The sequence below is a fragment of the Rhipicephalus microplus genome, chromosome 1 (genome assembly GCF_043290135.1).
Source record: "Rhipicephalus microplus isolate Deutch F79 chromosome 1, USDA_Rmic, whole genome shotgun sequence".
Taxonomy (NCBI): Eukaryota; Metazoa; Arthropoda; class Arachnida; order Ixodida; family Ixodidae; genus Rhipicephalus; species Rhipicephalus microplus.
In genome coordinates, this window is record NC_134700.1 from 293998955 (window position 1) to 294018900 (window position 19946).

The following is a 19946-nucleotide window of genomic DNA, read 5'->3' on the forward strand; positions in this document are numbered from 1 at the left end:
GGTTTGAATAGCAGCAGTGCATATTTCATTATGGTGCTGCGATGCGAGTGCAGGTAACTGTAGCAATATAGTGTTACTGCTACGATTGCATCGTTTTGTCACGTTATGCTCTGAGGTCTTTAAGAGCTCTCTTCTTTGTAAAATCATGTTTGTGTAGAGCCAGTGCACTATTCCAGCACTAGCAACCATTGTCACAGTGAACAGTGCGAAAGATGTACTTCTCATAAAGGATTACTTTCCATGTGTGCTTCCAGAAAACAGTTCCTTTAGAGACCACAAACTATGGAAACTAACTGAGAAGGGGATCCCGCAATGCAAGTGTTGGGAAAGATTTTATGACTGTGAAAGATTTTATGACGATGCCATTGTATGGCAACCCCAACTGTGAGCTGCATAGCTTTGAAATTGAAAGGACCATCCATTACTTCACCATTTTTTGTCTGCGGGGAACATTCACTGATGTTAAAAAAACGGGGTGTGGAGATGCTGAGGAGTCAAGGCAAGGCCTGTTTGTCTTGACTTCACTTTTGTGTCTGTGTTTGCACGCTCTGTCTATTTTAGAAAAAATGTCTGCTCTCTTTCTAAACATATGGAGCATCCGTGGTAATTCAATGCGTTTGATTCACTGTTTTTGCTTCAGGCTTTGTGAACGTGTACCTGAAGGTTGGGGAGCCGTACCTGCGGTGCAGCCATGGAGCCATGGCCTCATACTGGCATGGGACTGTGATGTACGCCATGCACCTGATGATGTTGGCTGCACTGACTTGGGAGTAGGTAAACATTGTGGTTACTGGAGTGAGCTTCTAGTATGTTCTTATGCGTGCTGCCTTGCCCTACTGTTTGTAATGATAATCCATGGCAGATCTGTGTCCTGCTTTACGGGTGACCAAAATGGGCATAGGTTCAGTCGGTAGCCATAGCAGTGAAAACTTAATTGAAGTGAAAATACAACAATGCTTTATTAGTTATGTTCTGGTGTATTTTAAAGAACCCCAGGTAGTCGATGCTCTTTGTTGGATTGGTCACATGCAGTTCGTGTTTAGCAGCGAGAGTTTTTTTTTGTGTACAAAAATACTGGTACAGATGTTCAGAGCAAGTGTAGAACCTCTGAAAAAACATAACATTAATTCAGAAACATAGAGAAGCACCAGTAGTTTATATGTTTCAGCAGTTTGATGATGATCAATAATATTGGGGACCCGTAATAAAGTTCTAATTGAAATTTATAGCAGCTGTCTGTGGGCCATCAGATCGTGAACCATTACAATGACTAATTTTTTGCTCATTAACCGTATGATTAATAACACTAGGAACTTACTACAGGAAAAGAATTAAGGAAAGTATTAAGTCTGTACCAACTCTGATTTTGTTTGAATTCACACGAAAGTACTTTTATTGTAGGCAACTGCTGAACCGATTTCACTAGTAAATGTGGCGGTTTTTTAAAAGAGAAAAGTGAATTATTCTATCTTTCAGAAGCTGAAATATACGATTTCATTTTTTACAGTGGTTGCCAAAATTAATATATGTAAAATAAGGAAACATTAAGCTTAAATATCTGCAAGTGTGCACCAAAAACGAATATTGCAGTTATGAAAACTGTATTTGTTATACCCGGGTCACACGTAGCAACCCAAATGCGCTCTGAGTGAGTGCACTTTGCCGAGAGTGCCATTTCACACGGTCACACAAGAACGTTTAGTGTCATTCGCAGCAAAGTACTGTGGGGTCTCGAAGTGGCGAGCGCCACGCTATTGGAGTGAACGGACACAGTAGACGCGGTCGGAAGAAACCCCACAACACACCTTTGTTCAACTACTTTTTGATCGACGATATCGTCAGCTGAATTATTATAACATCAGTTGGGATCAACACGCTAAAACATCTTTACACATAATTATGCAACACTCAACACCATAACAAATACAATAACACACCCAAGGCGGTGTTGCCAACACTTGACTTACCACAAGGGCCCCCGGGGCGCAACCCGCGATGTTGCGCACTAAGGTCCCACCGTTACAGACAACCGTTCGGGTTCACCGCCACACGCCAAGGAGAACCGCCCATCACACGTGCACCGCCACCCGGGCTCACCGCCGGCACTACACACTAACCATGATGATGATAGTGATGACAAACGCTTGCGAGCACAACGTCACCCACCGCTCAGTAGTTGTGAAGCCGAAATGCGGTCTATGCGCAAAACACGTCCACCATGAGGCGCAAACAACTTTACAGGGGGTGTTAGCAACCCCACAGTACCTACTCTTGCCAGAAGGTGCCTTCACCAACCTTCAAAAAATTTTTTTGCCAAATTTAAAAATAAAACTTTAACCTCGATTTTCTCCACTAATAATAAACTCATGATAGTGAAACAAAATAAATGGGATTACAGTTCTGAGAGTGCAGTATATCAATCTAACCAAAGTTATTGTTTCTCTTTTGTGTCCCTTTCAGTTACCACCTCTGACAGAGATAATATAGCATCTTGTCGTTAGTGACCTGATATATAGGCACTAAAAATCGGGTTTCAGGCACCAAAAATAGGCAGACAAAATGCAGTTTTAGGCCCCCAAAGTTATAAATGTAGGCACAATAAATGTTTACAAAAATTTAAATTTTCGAATAAAAACACCTGTGAACTGTAGGATAGGAGAGTAAAAAAAGTCTCAATTTATTATTGTACAAAGGGGCCAATGGTTTAGCATAGCCATGCAATTTTTTCCCACGGGGTTCACAGAACTAGGTTTCTCCTTTTATTATCCAGCATGGTGAGTTAAATGTCTACTGCGAATAAACACGCTTCTGGGTCTTTCCCTTTTCGACATGGCTGAAAAGGGCAGCACAGGAGCGAATAGTCAGGCCACTATAACAGTATTTTAGCCTCGCGTGAATTGGGTCCAATCACACAGGATTCATATCTCCTCTGTTTGTGAACTCCTTAAGGGCCCCTCAGCAGGTATGACCACTTCTATCAGGCAATAGAAAAGCATGCACTGGGCGCTTACGATCTTGTCTGCCAAGATTTGCAATGCTGCATGCCCCAGAAGGAAGGGAAGTGTCAGGCTGAGTGCAGCTTGCCTTTCATCTCACGGGCGTGCACTCCAACATGATAGAAGTGTTGTACAACAAGGAATGGTCCTGTGTACGTCTAAGTAGTACGTGACACTACAGATTATTCAATGCGGCATGTGTAATTTGGGCAATCTGTTGCTTGAAAAGAAGTATGGAGGTTTATAGGAATATTAACACATGCAAATGGAATCTGTGTGCATTACTTTCTTTTTACTTTGCATCGAGCGAGAGGCGAGACTAAACTACCTCTATTTCGTTTGCGTTCATGTTCTCGCCGTTCTCGCATTGTGTTGCCACCAGCCCTGACAAAGTGTGGGGTATTTTTAGAGCATCGTACTTTAACCCAGTTACAGTGGTACAACACTGTGTATCGTGGAAAGGATACATGATCCATGCCAGCTTCTCCGAATGTGCATGCGTAAAGGGATCCCTCCCTCATAAACAGGCAGTTCAGTACAGCGAACGCCAGAAAGACACAACACGGCTTGCGTACATGACTTTGTCATAAAAATGTAACCTTGAGTGTGCATGACGTGTTGATGCGTCTGCATCGTGTGACCTTCCGGCTCTGAGTTGGTCTGATACTAAAGAGGGCAGGGAAGGAGTCTGGCTTGCGAAGTCTATAAAGGGTGAGTGGCAAAGGTTTCAAGCTCACCTCCTCGCATCGTGCTTTCGGGGCTCATAATGAATAAACTGAAAAATTCTTGTGATACAAAGGTTTCCACTGGGCACGCAACAACTTTCAGTGTCTAACTGAAATTTCTCATGTGACTTGGTGAAGCGCCCTTTAAGAAGTACAAAGCAAACGAAATTAAAGCCACCTGGACATGAGATTTTCTTACCTACGCATTTTAAAACCACCTGGACATGAGATTTTCTTACCTACGCATTACTTTTTCCTGATGATGCTCCGTGGTTTCACATTCATTCTCCATCGTCCTGCGGATGTACAGAAGCACCTCCTTTTCCCTGTGCCTGCGAGAGGACGCCAGGAAGATGCCGAGAAGACTACGCTGAGCAGATAACATATGAATACGGTACACCTCGCTGTGGTGGTGTAATGGCTAATGTACTTGGCTGCTGACCCGCAGGTCGCGGGATCGAATCCAGGCTGCAGTGGCTGCATTTCCGATGGAGGCGGAAATGTTGTAGGCCCGTGTTCTCAGATTTGGGTGCACGTTGAAGAACCCCCGTTGGTCAAAATTTTCGGAGCCCTCCACTACGGCGTCTTTTATAATCATGTGGTGGTTTTGGGACGTTGAACCCCACATATCAATTAGTCATTAACATATGAATACGTGTGTAGACACTAATCGGCCTTTGTATTGGCAAGGGGCCTTGTAACCTTGACAGTGCTGAAAGGAACTTCTGAGATTGTATAGGTTGCACGTCATGGAGCACCTAAAAACCCAATTTTGTCCGGTAATATGAATACCTTTCTCCAAGAGTAATCTAAAGCAGAATTTGAGTTTAAATAGTGTTCATAAAGGCATCGATTTTTAAAATAGGCACTTACATGCACGTATAAGAATTTAAGCACAAACTATGAAAATAGGCATTTATAGGCACTATAAAAACGCCATAAATGCCCTTCTTAACTTTTAATTCATGCTTATATATCAAAGCGGCATGATATGAATGCAAGGAACGAAATAGGCATTCGCCTAAAATCCGGTTTATACTTATCATCATCAGTCTAACTATGCCCACTGCAGGTGAACGGCCTCTCCTGTGTTCCTCCAATCGACACAGTCCTGTGCTTTCTGCTGCCAGGTTATAACTGCAGACTTGTTAAGCTCATCTGCCTACCTAATTTTTTGTCTCCCTCTCACGTGTATGCCTTCTCTTGTAATCCAGGCAGTGACCCTTAATGACAAACTGTTATCCTGCCTGCGCACTATGTGCCTGGTCCTTTTCAATTTTATCTTCTTGATTTCAACTATGATATCCTTGTCCCCTGTGTGTTCCTTGACCCGCTATGCTGTCTCCCTGGTTTTAAGATTACACCTATTATTTTCCTTCCCTTGTTCACTGCGTCGTCATCAATTTAAGTTGAGCCCTCCCGATAAGTCTTCAAATTCCTTCTTCGTTAGTAAATACCAGTTAGATGCAGCTGTGATATACCTTCCTCATGAGGGACAGTGGTAGACTACCATCCTTGATTTTAGAATGCCTGATGAATGTGCTCCACCTCATCTTTATTCTACTAGTTAATTCACTCGCATGGTTAAGCTCTGTGGTTACTACCTGTCTTAAGTGAATGTATTCCTTTCCAACTTCCAGCGTCTCTCCACCTACTGTAAAGTGCTGTTTCCTGCCGAGACCGTTGCACATTTCTTTAGTTTTGTGCATATTAATTTTCAGACCTACTCTTCTACTTTCAATGTTCAATTCAGTAATCATGAGCTGTAATTCGTCCCCTCAGTTACTTATCAAGGCATCAGTGAGTCGCAGGTTACTAAGATATTTTCCATTATCCCTCATCCCTAACTTCTGAAAACACAGGATGATTAGGATTGGAGAGATCATGTCTCCCTGCCTCACCCCCTTTTTTTGTGGGGATTCTCTCGCTTTATTTGTGGAGGACTGTGGTGGCTGTGGATTTGCTGTACATTTCCTCCAGTATGTTTATATAGGCTTTGTCGATGTTCTGATTCTGTAGTGCCTTCATGACTGGTGATATCTCGACTAAATCAATTGCCTTCTCGTGTTCTATGAAGGCTATGTATAGAGGTTGGTTGTATTCCACGCATTTTTATATCTCCTGATTGATGGTATGAATATGGTTTATTGTGTAGTAGCCTGTACGAAATCCTGCTTGGTCCTTTCGTCGATTGAACTCTAATGTCGTCCCAATTCTATAAGCTATTATTTTTGTAAATAGCTTGTATATAACGGATTGTAAGCTGATCGGCTTGTGATTTTTCAAGTGCTTGACGTCCCCTTTCTTATGATGATATTTGCATTCTTCCAAGATTTGGTTACCCTTCCCATCAAGAGAGACTTCGCATACAGGGTGGCCAGTTTTTCTTACGATATCATCCTGCTTGTTTCAGCTGCTGTAGGGATCTCCGTAGTTCTCCGCTACCTCAAATATTCTATCCATATTGGTTGTAACCTTGCCTTTCCTTATCCCTTAAAGGGTACCGACAATTTTTTCGGAGGCGAGTTTACTCTGCTCTACAAATCTCTTGTATACAGGGATGGCTGTGTAATCCACAGCAAATGCTGACATCTTAATTTGATACTTAAGTCGAATTTCTCGCGGCTCACCTACCGACATCTACACTAACTTGACGTCGGGCTACAGTACTAATCCTGGTGACTTCACGCAGCAGTCTGGCTAGTTGTGATGACATCAAGCACCAAAAAAGAAAGAAATGACAGCTTGAGCGTCGCCTTCTCGATCGTCTTGCGCCATGCGGTCGTGCGGTTACTTTCGTTTGGGGTACCTGTGAAGCAAGCTAGCGAAGTCTGAAATAGTCCTATTGCAAGCGAATACAAGACGTAGGCTTATCAAAGGGCTAAAGAATCGTTTGGTTTCGAATTTGTCGTCATGCCGCCAGTATTCTGCCCAGTGAAGTCTTGCTCCAGTTAAACGGGGTACAATAGGTGCAAGTTACACTGATTCCTGTAATTCGGCGCTTAGACAAGCGCGGGTCGACTTCATGTGTTGTGGCTGAGGTAGGTACTGGACGCCAACCAAGTAGAGTTTGCTCTGTTTGCTGCACTTCACTCCAAAGGTGTACATGCCCAACATAGAGTTGCTGACTGACCTTGGATTGTCAACGAAGTGCGTGCACCTTATAAGTGACGTGCCCCCTTGCCGCGATAGTTGCCACGCGTGTGGCATGCAGCAGACGAAGCAAACAATTGAAGAAGCGACACGCGGGCAAGGATACCTCACGAAAACTTGCGCGTCCAATAACTACCGCCTGGCACCACTGCTCATACCATGTCGTGACGTCAGGGTAACGTACAAACCAAAACTGGCATTGAAAAACATGCTGTAATTAATTTTTCAGGGTGCACTGACATTTACCAGTACATTTCTCACGCTCTCAGGTGCTTGGCCTATCATTTAACCCCAAAAAACTATGCGTGAAAAATTTCGTGTGAGTACCCCTTTAATGCATACATTTGATTTTCGACTATGCACAGCATTGCCTTCACAGCTTTAGGTTGTGAAGGCAAAATTGAAGTCTAGGTAAATTGGAATCCTTACCATTATGTGTTCACTGCATCAGATCTTGCCAACTACTTCCACATCCTGTAGAATGCCCAGATGTGCACATTGAATGAAGTCTGTTTCATTTTAGGGGTGAAGCTCCTCTTAGTCTAACCTTGTTCTGCGTCAGGCGTAATTGGCAGTATCACACAAACAGACAGATAGACAGACAGAAGGATGCACAGATAGACACACGGATGGATGGACAGAGACAGATGGACACATAGACAGACGTACAAACAGCCAGACGAACAGGCAGACTGACACACAGACAGACAGACCGACGGACGCTTTGCCCCACTCATCATCGTTCACTCTGTGGATAAGCTGTGACTTATTTAGTTTCGTCATTATTAGGACTCCTCATGTCCATCTATGGTTAGCTTGTTTTCTGTAGAACGTATTCAAGATCTGGAACTTATTACGTTCTGCAAACTCTACTAGTAACTCACTAGTAATTGCAGTAACTCACTAGTAATTTTGCAAACTCTACTAGTAATTCCCCATGCAGTAGGGAATTAGGCATCTCTAGGGCTGATGCCTAATTTCCCCACTGCATGGTCTCCAGCTTGCTTCTTGCCTACCTTGGCATTAATGTTGCCCATCGGTACTGTATACTGCGTCTTTACCTTACTCATTGCTGATTCTATGTCTTTGTAGAAGCGTTCGAATAAATGATCATCATGGCTGGATGTTGGCAATTAGGCCTGTATCACCTTGATCTTGTACCTCTTATTAAACTTGATTATGATATTTGCCACCCTCTCACTAGTGCTATAGTATTCCTCTATGTTGCCAGATATGTTTTTATGGATAAGGAACTCCACCACCAATTCTTTTCTGTAAACTAGGCCACGATAGCACAGGGCATGTCCGTTCTTCAGCAATCTATAAGCCTCGTGTGTCGCCCTAACTTTGCTGATCCCTATTACATCCCGTTTAACTCCCTCTAGTTCCTCAAACAGCACAGCTAGACTTGCCTCACTAGATAACTTTCTATAGCGATAAACATAGCCAAGTTCAGATTTCAATAGCGGCTTGTAGGGACCTAGAGATTCCGAGCACCCTCCACTGCTAAAGCCCACTGCTAAAACAGGCTAATTTGATGTGTGAACTTGCAGCTAATGTGATATTTTTTCAATATTTATGAGTGTTTACTAGGTGTTTATAATAAGCATGAAAGTTAACACTCAACATAGTAAAGTTTATAAAATAAGTACTTCATTAAACAAACTATCTGCTTTTTATGTAGACTATAGCCACTGACAGATTCTTTTTTTGCATATGTTACTGTAGTTTCAATGAGCATATACATTGGAAGACCGTGCCTTCTAAGTTGGCAGCTCATTTGCCATAACAGAAGAAATATCAGTCCAATTCATGGGTTTGAAGATGCCTAATTAACTCACTTTCAACTTAATCATTGCCCTTTTTCTGGGGGCGGGGGGGGGGGGGGGGGGGGACCTAAAATACTTCTTTATAGAAGCGAGCTTGCTAAGTTCATTGTGCACTCCTGATATGACTGTCAATACTAGAGGTGCGTGCACATATGGCAAACTCGGGGTAGTATGTTGTTTTTTTGTGCTGTGTACCTTCATATGCATATGAAGCTGCCTAAGATAGTAAAACTAGAATTATGTCCTATGTTAAGTGCCATTTTCCAACAGTCTCTCGACACTGGCTGGGTACCCGATGATTGGAAGCTAGCCCGTGTAATACCTATATTTAAATCCAAAGACCGCTTTAACCCAAATAACTACAGACTAGTCTCTCTAACTAGTATTGGCAGTAAACTGCTTGAGCACATTATTTCATTGGCAGTCATGAATTACTTAGGGGAAAACAATTTCTTTTTTGCCAACCAACATGGCTTCCTGTGTTGAGGATCTTGTGAGAGACAGCTATTTGTGTTAATTACTGATAAACACATTCCCGTACATGATAGATGCCAGATCGATGCCGTTTTTGTAGATTTTAACAAAGCCTTTGATTAACTTCCTCATGGCATATTGATGAAAACTCTTACCAGCCTTAACTTAAACAATCACGTCATCAATTGGATATCGAAATTCTTAACTAACCTGTGCCAATCTGTTGTACTTAGTGACAAACACGCCCCATTTTAGCACACGTGAAATCAAGAGTGCCTCAGGGATCTGTGCTGGGACCAATTCTATTTCTAATTCACATTAATGATATAGCTAATTTTATGACTTCCATGGTACGTTTATTTGTGGACGACTGTGTAATATATAGAAAAATGACTAACAGTGAAGATGCTAATAACCTGCAGAAGGATCTTAATATGTTAAGTAAGTGGTGCCAGGACTGGCAGATGAGAGTCAATGTGAACAAAACAAAGGTTCCTTCATTTACTGCAAAAATAAATGCAACAACTCATCACTACACATTGAATAAGAAACAAATTGAAAATGTATCCAATTTTAAGTATTAAGTATTTGGGAGTTCATTTAACGAGTGACTTATCATAGAACCTACACATTGACACCATCACTAGCAGTGCATACATGACACTCAGATTCAACAGGCGAAACATAATTTGGCCAATTCTGCTACTAAACTTCAGCTTACAATACACTAGTTCGCTCTAAACTTGATTATGCTTCCCAAATATGGAGCCCTCACCAGGCTCACCTCATTAATAAAATAGAGCCCTTCAAAACAACAGCGTCTGATTTATAATAAATAATTACTCTCAAATTTGTAGCATGAATGAAATAAAAATGTCTCTGAAGTTACCGTCTTTGCAGTCACGTAGTCTGTTCTCACTTCTCTCTTCCACAATCTCTATCATAATGATTCGCCACTGTCCGCACTTATTAAGCCTGCCCGTCGAATATTCTCTCATCTTGATAATGAATTCAAACTACAACCTTTATTTGCCCGTACAAACCAATTTTTATATTTGCCACTGGTTTTTGCTATTAATCAATAGAATAAACTGCCTAAGGATATTATTTATACAAAAAGCCACGATAAACTCACCGGCAAATTAAAATTTTATCTTCATGTTTGAGCAACCCTGTATAACTGCCTCAAATGTACTACAAATGTGCGCATTGTGATTTTTCTGGCTCACGGTGTAGCTGTCACTTGACCACTGTGTAAGAGAAAAATGTTCAGCCTCGTTCTTGTTTTTCTTTTAGTGCAGTTTATCCTTATAATTACATTTCTACGTACTCTTTCTAATTACATTTCAATTTTTTTTTTGCATGGTGATATTCAGTTTTTGAAACCTTTTATTACTTTAGGGCCGTGTTAGTTTTATGTATGTATGCTCTTACCCCCCTCCCCTCTCGCCATGTAATGCCCTCGGGCCTTTAGTGTACTTGAATAAATAAATAAATAAATAAATAAATACTTACAAGACCAAAGTTATACATCGCTATGCTTATAAACTTCAGTGTAGGGGTAGCTATTTCAGAGCAGCATGCATAAGTTGCGTACCTTTTGCTTAGTTTAATTCATCAAGTTTTTCTCACGTAATTGCATATTTTGCTGTCTACATCTGTGCAGTGGTAACCTCTACAGTGTCGCCCTCTTCTGGTGTGGTTCAAACATCAACAGCACACTTGTGCTTTTGCTTGGAGTTGCAACAGGTACATTTGACTTCATGAATATACACAGTTTAAATGTCTGAATGATCTAAATTGAGCTGACCATCACTTTAAGGTGTAGCTTTTGTCTGCTGCAGTTTTGTAACAGTTACGATGCTCGGCTGCTGACTCGAAGGTCGTGGGTTCGCTTTTGGCTGTGGCAGTTGCACTTATGTAGGAGTGAGGGGCAAGAGGCTCCTGTAGTGTGCAAAGTCAGTGCACGTCAGAAAACACCAGATGGTTAAAATTTCCGGAGCCTTCCACCAAAATATCCCTCATAATGATATTGTGGTTTTGGGATGTAAAAAGTCAACGATATGATAATTATTATTGACATGTTTACTGTGTGTGTATGTTCAAGGTGTGCGTGTGTGTGTGGAAAATCTGTTGTTTTGTGGGATATGCTCATGTATATACATTTATATAATAGACATTATTTTCAAGTGTACTGCCCCTCCTGCTAGAGCCAAATTGGCCTGCAGTATATTGAAATAAATAAATGAAAGAAAATGCCAGATGCTAACTCCAGCCTGAAGGTCGTCCATCTCCGTTGTGTTAAAAAGATAAAGCACACCATAAAGCCTGCTTTTATTATGTCAGCCCATAGATACTTATGATCACAGGTTGTGCTTAATAAAATAATGCATGATACAAATGGTTTCTTTAATTTTTTAAGTTGTTATAATATCTATTACACTATATCTCGATTCTCTGTGCACAGACAGAATTAATAATCATGCCATTTTCTTCGGTGCTGGCTAATGCTATGAGATTAACATGCGATTTGTGTTGTGCACAAGCAATTTACTTTTTAGTTAGCAGCCAGTCTACAGTGATCATGTCTTGCACACACTGTCATAATTTATCATTTCCCTAGCGTAGGAGACGTCTTCAGTCCTTGTCGGTTTGCTCTGTTGTCTGCAATGTTTATGTTGTAAATATTTTCTTTCTTTTTATCTTTCTCGCACATGGTGTTCATAATAGCGCTGACTAAATTAAAGGTCATGCTTCCAATACAAATCGATAAACTGCAAACAAGATTACTCTATTCAGAGTCATTATTTTTTTAGTGCTTACATAGTGTTACATATTAGTACAGCAATGGAACAGCTGCGCCTATCACACCATTGTGCGGTAAGCTTGTTTATCTGCGCCATCCTGCGTCAAACCATCTCTGTTGCGTCAAACCATCTCTGTTGCGTCAAACTAGTTATCAGCGCCGTACTGCACCGCAGGACACGGATTTATCCACCAGGTGTGGCAGCCATCGAGCTCCGCAGCACAAGCTCCGTGTCCCAGAGAGTTTCTTATAAATTTTAGGAAACTCTATGCCTTGCCCAAGAATGTGACTGCAACATTTATTTATTTATTTATTTATTTATTTATTTATTTATTTATTTATTTATTTATTTATTTATTTATTTATTTATTGGTACTGCAATCCACTAGAGGGATTTTAGCAGGTGGGCACAAAACACGTAAATATCAGCATATAACATCAGGAAAACAGATGGAACATTCTATCACATTTCACATAGTAGGCAGTCATATAACACAAAGCAAACAAATAACTATCACTTGCATATTACAACCTAAACAAACGTAACAAAATATTACCGATGGCACATCACTCTCATTTTTAGAAAAGAAAACAAAGCTAGCACAAAAGTAAAATTTTCTCTATTTTTCTAGACTAGCAGCAAAGGATGTTAAAGATTGTGTTGTGACTTAATGATTATTTAAACTATTCCAATCCTGCACAGATCTGTGGAAAAAAGAATATTTGAAGCAGTTGTTGCGGGTATGGAAGGGAGTTATCGTACAATCATGGCATTGTCTAGTGACATAACCTGAAGAAAAGGAAATAATTTTTCTTATATCCATCTTGTAATGCCCATTAGTTATTAGATATAAATATTTTAATTGGGATATGCGGTTTATTTCTGAAAGTGAAGGTAAGTTAGCTCTGACTAACAGTTCATTTATTAAGTTTGTCCATAACTGTTATATATAAAGCGAACGGCTCTTTGTATTTTTTTGACTTAATGAATGTTAATTTGAGTAAATGGATCCCAGATCACCGCAGCATAATCAAGTATGAGGAGGACTATCGATTTGTAAGCAAGAACACAGACAGATGGACGGGAGAGTTTCAAAGTCCTTCGTAAAAAAAACAGTTTCTGATTAGCCTTGGAAGTTACTATGTCAATGTGCTTTGTCCAGTTAAGATCGTTTGTTATCCATAACCTAAGATACCTGTAGGATTGAACCTCTGAAAGAATGGCATTGTTAGCAAAGTATTGAAAATTTGATTTGTTTTTCTTATGAGAAATGGACATACACACTGTTCTTCAAAATTGATTGACATTTGCCAAGTCTTGCACCAGGAAACAACCTTGTTAAACAATTCGTTTAACAAAACTTGGCCCTTTGAGGATTCTGTTTCGAAGTAAATAACGCAGTCGTCTGCGTAGAGCCGAATATTTACAGGGATACCATTCACTATGTCATTAATATTTAAAATAAAAAGAAGGGGACCCAGAACGGACTCTTTGGTGACACCAGAGTCAACGGAAGCCCTGTGAGAGGAATGATTGTTAAAAACTACAAATTGTTCTCTGTTTTTCGAGTAGGCCAATATCCATTTAATAAGTTGATCATTCCCGAGAATTTTTTTCTAATTTGTATACCAATTTATTGTGCGAAACCTTGTGAAAAGCTTTTGAAAAATTCATAAAAATTGCATCTGTTTGTTTTTTATTAATTGAAGTAGCGAAGTCGTGTATTGTTGATGTCAATTGTGTCGTTGAAAATCCCTTCCTGAATCCATGCTGATGTTGGTTTGAGATATTATGTTCATCCAGGCATTATGAAATACTATTGGGGATAAGGTGTTTCAGAAGCTTGCAAATGGTTGAAATAGCGATACGGGTCGATATTTTTTGACAATCTGCTTATTGCCTGATTTATGGATAGGCTTGATTCTAGTTGTTTTCCAATCGTCTGGAACCTAGCCCTCACGCAGCGATTTTCTAAAAAGAACATAGAGGTACTTCGACATTCATTCAGCATATCTCTTTAAAAACGTGTTAGGGATATTGTTTGGTCCAGAGGACTTTCTGATATTAAGGTTCACAAGCATGTTCAATATGCCCTGTTCACCAACTATATTGGGAATTCGCGGCGAAACAGTTTCAAAGTACAGAGTTGTCACACACACACACAAAAAAAAAACGATTTGAAGTGATCATTGAAAGCATTTGCAATTCGAGCATTATCGTGCGTGAGAATAGCATGGACATTGAAGACGTCACACTCTTTCGATGCGGGCGAAATGCTCCTCCGAAATTTCTTGGGACACGAGGTCAAGCAATTCGGCAAGGATTTTCCAAAATAACGCTGCTTATCTGTTTGAATTTGATTTTTCAGTTTTACTGAAATCTTGGCAATTCGTTCTGAATATGCTATGTTTAGGGTTTGTTTTTTCTTTAGACGCTTTATTTGCCTTCTTAACCTCAGTTTTATCCGAGAAATCCGCGTTTTTTTTCGCTTCAGCTTTTTATTTACCAGAGGCACAAATGATTCAATGCATTCTCTGACATTGTCCTTAAACCAATTCCATAAATTATGTATATCAGTTTCATTATTTGCTAACTTACAAAGTTGAATGAAAGGAGATCTATAATAGCAGCATCATCTGCACGATCAAAATTAGGGAAAGATAAACAGGGTAATGTCTTATCGAAGACTGTGTCACTTAGAGTAAATAGCACGGCATGGTGATCGGAAATTCTAGGATATATCTCAGTCGTTGCTTTAGGTGTAATTGCCTGGTTAACGAAGAAAAGGTCTAAGGTTGACTGAGTGGTCCCTTGAATTTTTGTGTAGCCTTCAACTAGCTAAAGGAGGTCAAAACTGTAGCAAATATCAAGCATAGCTTCAACCGAAAGGTCGCACTGCTTCAGGGCAAATTTTTTTCCAAGCTACATTAGATAAATTATAATATACCTGTCATTATAATTCGGTCATTATGCTTAATATTCAGTTTCAAATAATTTTTCAATTCATTCAGTACATCAACAGGAGCGTTTGGGGGCCTATAAACACCTCCTATAATGTAACAGACATCCTTGTGATAAACCTTACAAAAAATACCTTCTACTCCTGGCATATCTGCCATTCTACATATTGTAAGGTTTTCTTTGAAAAGTACACAATTGCCACCGCCTTTACTAGCTCGGTCATGTCTGTATGCGCTGTAGCCAGACGGAACAAATTCATTATCAAAAACCGAATCGCTTAGCCACGTTTCTGTTAAGACAGCACTAGCAGGATCATGAGAAAGTATTGATGCCTCTAATTCAGTGGCCTTATTAAGAACGCTCCTACAATTTACATTTAGTATATTTAGTGCGCTGTAGTACTTGTTTTTGTGTCAATTCGATTTTTTCTTTAGCCGATAGCGTGACCCCTTTCCTTCATCTTATGCAAACAAGATGTCATTGACCTTGAGCTTATCATAAACTAGTTTTGTCTTACAGCCATGCTGCCTTTCTTCCTCTGAACTTTTCCACAATTGCTTTCATATTTCTCGAATTCGTTTGGAAAAGTCTTCAGACAGGGACAATGTGCTTCCCTTTAATTTAAATACACTCGATATAAAGTTTTTTCCCGGTATTCAGGAAATTTTATGATCACAGGTCGTGGCCCGTCCTTTGTTTTTTGCCAAACCATTGACATCTTTTAATGCCCATTACCGTTATTTCTAACTTCTGCTGAAAAATATCTTTCTCTATTCTTGCTTTCAGGTCCTCGTACTTTTCGTCAGGGGGCTCCTCTAACCCGTAATGGATTAAGTTATTTCTGCGGCATCTATTCTTGTGTGTTTTCGGTTGTGTTTTCGGTTTCATCGAAACTGTTATAGTTCTGGTTTCGTAAGGGCTCTCATTGTTCGAACAGAAGCTGTGAACATTGGTTCTGAGGGCGGGGTCAACGGCGCACACGCTCTCTGGGCAGTTTTCAGGTCAGGGCGAATGACTCGTAAACCCATCTACGTGCTGCACTCTCAACGGGAAGTGACTGCGTGAAAATAGTATCTCTTCCTGGCACGGCCTTTTGTAGAGTTACGTGATATCGGTTCCAAAAGAGTTAGCTGCTAGCCTTACTTCGTGTAACATTCCAATTTGTTGCTATCACATTTATTTCTTTGCCCTTGTGCTGATAGCAACAGCTTGATGGCGACATTGAGAAGAAAAAAAGGGCGATAATTGTGTTGAAAAGAAGGGGGTGATGTGCTGTTCCCTAAATAGCCTAGCATGGACAGGTGCTCAGAAGTGCTCATAGAGCACACGCGTGTATTTTCGTGCATTTCGCTGTCGTGCCCCATACGCCATCAATTGGCTCTCCTGTTGACAGTTGCGCATTGAGGTTAAAAATATTATACAAAGTGACACTGGCAACTAACTTTTTTTAATATGATCTCATGTAACTACAAAACGCTGGTCTTAAATAATATGGGCGCGTCAAGGAGAGCAACACTTGTCGCACACTCTCGTTGCACGCAGCACGTAGAAGTGTATACGGGCCACCCACCTATGGCTGCCTAGCTGGCGCGGCGCGACTGCCTTCTTAGAAGCAAGCTTTACAGTTGTACGGCCGCGCTGCATAAAAGAGGGTTTATTCAGCGGCCTGGACAGTTGCTGCTCAAGCGACACCATCCCCCCCCCCCCCCCCCCATTCGCGTCTTTTCCTGCTAGTTCAAGGTGAGCGAGGTGTTTTTTCGTTGCTTCTATGGCAGGCCTCCCAATTGGGCTTACGTTATTGCATTGGCCCTTTGAGCACAGGAAGTAAGCCGGCTCGTTTGATAAATGTGGCAGCCAAGTTGACACCGCTCGCGTGTGTTTACTTCCCAGTAGGAAATATGGTGTGCAGGTGAATGTTACAATTTTGGACTTTTGCAGGACATAACGGCGACGGCGAAAACATTATCTGACTAATCCAAACTCACTCAAAAAGATCTTTCTGGCCGCTCCAAGCCTGCTACAGAGGGCACTTTTGCCTGGTCCCGGGATTTCTCTAGAAGCCATGCACCCTGTTCCACACCTTCAAGTTTGGGTTATAGCTTAGAGGTCATGCACTGCCACGGCCTAGAGGTTATGGCGCTGGATCACTGAGCGTGAAGGCATAATGCTAGAGGCCCACTTTGTCTAGGTTTAGATACAAGTTGAAGAACCCCAGGTGGTCATAATCTCTGGAGCCCTCCACTGTGGCATCTCTCGCCATCATATCATGCTTTTAGAATATAAAATCCCAACAGCTATTTTGGCTTAGTGGGCCTAAATCAGCCTAACACATCGTAGTGCTTTGTTACCGCTTCTGAGTGTTGCAACTTGTTGCTTTACTGTTGCCAGGAAAACATGGTATCACGCCAGGTGCTGCATTCTACCTTTTGGTGGCCATTGCTTCTCTCTGCTTCCTCTACCAACTAAGACACCAGAGGGTCACCTACACTGTAAGTGTGTATACAGCTTTTTTTCTGCTATTTTTTTACTCTTCCTGGTAGACTTGTGGCTAACCTCAAGGTCGCAGGTTAGACTTCTGGCGTGTGTGACCAGTGTTTAATTGCTTTATGTTAAATATTCTAAAGTTCGTGGATGGAAACTGTCGCCCTTTTTATGCACCACGAAGGTTGCTTCTTAATTTTTTGTAGAGACAGCTGTGCGTGGTGCCAAGCTAAGTAGAATTTGCAAAGTGAGACAAATATTTAATGTTTAAACAATATTAGAAGCTATAATTGTAACATATTATGTACCAAAAATTTCATAATCATCAGTTATGGACTTTTGTTACAAAAATTCTAACTACCTTATATTTACCCTTCCTGGCTTATTGTTGCAGGTGTCTGGCCCAAGAGAATGCCTTTTCAAGCGGAAACACGATATTGTCTTTCTTCTTTACCTTTTCGCTGCAAGTTTTATAACCATATTTAGAGGCTTGGTAAGAATTTTTTCATGGAAATCTTTTTGCTTATTTTATGAAATTATACTGCGTTGAACGCTTAAAATACAAACACATATGTCAGACACAATATTAACAGGAACTAACAGACAATAATGCCATGGAAAGTATTGGGGGAAGTAATTATATGTGACGTCAATGTGAAGAAAGTGGACGAAAAAAGTTATTTGCTGCCGCCAGGGATCGAACCTGCAACCTTCCAATTCGAAGGTTGCAGGCCTGGCTCCTTTATTTTCTTCACATTTATATCATAATACAAACAACAATCTCTATACATTCTTGGCATTATTTTCTGTTTCAGTTAATATTGTGTTTAACAAAGAATGAGCGCTTAAAGGGGCCCTGCAACACTTTTTGAGCTTGGTCAAAAAACACTGCCGATCTGTAGTAGAGATTCCCGACAACAAGGGAGCCAAATATTCTAGCACAGTACGTGGCCTGGAATTCACAACAAATTATCAAAGTCAGCTAAAAATTGCTTTCTCTTCTCTCGACAAATCATAGAATATGCCCAAAAATCACACGTGAATTACCCATCCATCAGCCATTGGCTGATTTGAACATAGCGCGCTCGCTCGTTACAGAGATCGCTGCGGGAGGCCGCTACTTGTCCACGCGTGCGCACGCGATCACACTGAAAAGCGGCGCATTTGAAGAAAAAAAAGAAAGAAAAAGGTGCTCAAGGTCACGGGCATGTGTGACGTTTTTCTGTGGCCCTGCCATCCCTCTGTGCTTAGCTTCCAGCACTTTCTTTGGGACAAGAGAAGAGAGAATGCAATCACCATTCGACAGACCTTTGTAACTCCACTCGCACCGGACGTATTCCTAAAATTTTTGCGGCATTGAAATCGTGAGGCAATAAGCTTTTCCAGTGAATTCATTCCGTGGTTACTTGAAAAAGCGTTTCAGGCCCCCTTTAATGTTCCCCTTCCTTCCTGAATTCAATTGTCAAGCACAATTGCAAAAGCATTTTTTTATGAAGCTACGTAGCATAATTGTACTGTTGTTTGTTACTCACAAAGTGTGGCACATTGAAAGCTTTGAAAGAATGTAATTCAAAGAATCTTTGTCATTATTTATAGCCTTAATGAATTGGAATTTTCAGTTTGTTGTGAGCAGTCTGAGCTGTTACTTGTGTTTCACCTCAATATGATCATTTTATAACAGGCGGTGCTAGGAACAAACATTGGCTGGATCAATCGTTATGTTGCTACTGTAGAGCCGTACCTGCAGCACAAAGACCCAGCACCTTTTCCAAAGATGCAGGTTAGTGGTTTGTTTACTTGACGGTGAGTCTAGTTACACTGATACTCTTGTTAAGCACAATTAATGAGGCTCTGTCTCATGATAGGTGTGCATTCTGTCAAGTACTTTGTCAGTTCTGCAATTTTTCTCGGTCTATACTGATTACGTATGGTTTCGGTGTCCTGTAAGTTCTCTCTTGTTTTAGCCATTTGAATTCTCTGTAGCTTGTTTCTTTTCTGTGAAGAACCTGTAGAAACATGTCATTTAGGTTTGACATTCACTCATATGGTCCAAACGTGTTCATGTTCACATAGTCAAATGGACCTTAATTTTCATGCTTTGATTGTGCAGGTTCTCTATCCTTGTGCCTTTTTGTGATTGATAGTAGTATTGTCCTGTTCTCAATATAATGGTTTCAGTTGTTCGGGCTTTTGGGATTATATGTCGCAGGGGTTTCATGCATTTTTTCTGAGGATGTGTGAATAGTACATTTTAGGTTCGATGCAAATTTGAAGTGAATAGTGATTTGTTCAAATACAGACAAACCTCTTTGTAAGAGACACCGATATAAGATACTAATGGGTACAAGAGACAGCGGGGTGCCCATAGAAAAATACGGGTTGACAAGAAATAATATACGAGGCACCCTGCTTATAAGAAACATCTCACATAAAAAACGAGCATTGCTGCCTGTAGCATGCCTTTTGTGAAGAAGTTTAGCTGTAATATTGAATCAAATAGTGTATATCTCATATCGTAGA

At 40.7% G+C, this 19946-nt stretch overlaps 1 protein-coding gene across 2 annotated transcripts in view; it reads left to right on the plus strand.

The window, feature by feature from the left end:
• Positions 1-19946, plus strand: part of LOC119159424 (transmembrane 6 superfamily member 1) — a 45337-nt gene that overhangs the window by 4888 nt on the left and 20503 nt on the right. For both annotated transcript variants that reach the window (XM_075865181.1, XM_037412180.2), the window contains exons 3-7: positions 641-770; positions 10844-10926; positions 17334-17434; positions 17821-17919; positions 19108-19206. In XM_075865181.1, coding sequence (XP_075721296.1) covers positions 641-770; positions 10844-10926; positions 17334-17434; positions 17821-17919; positions 19108-19206 — 512 coding nt within the window. The remainder of the gene's footprint in view (positions 1-640; positions 771-10843; positions 10927-17333; positions 17435-17820; positions 17920-19107; positions 19207-19946) is intronic.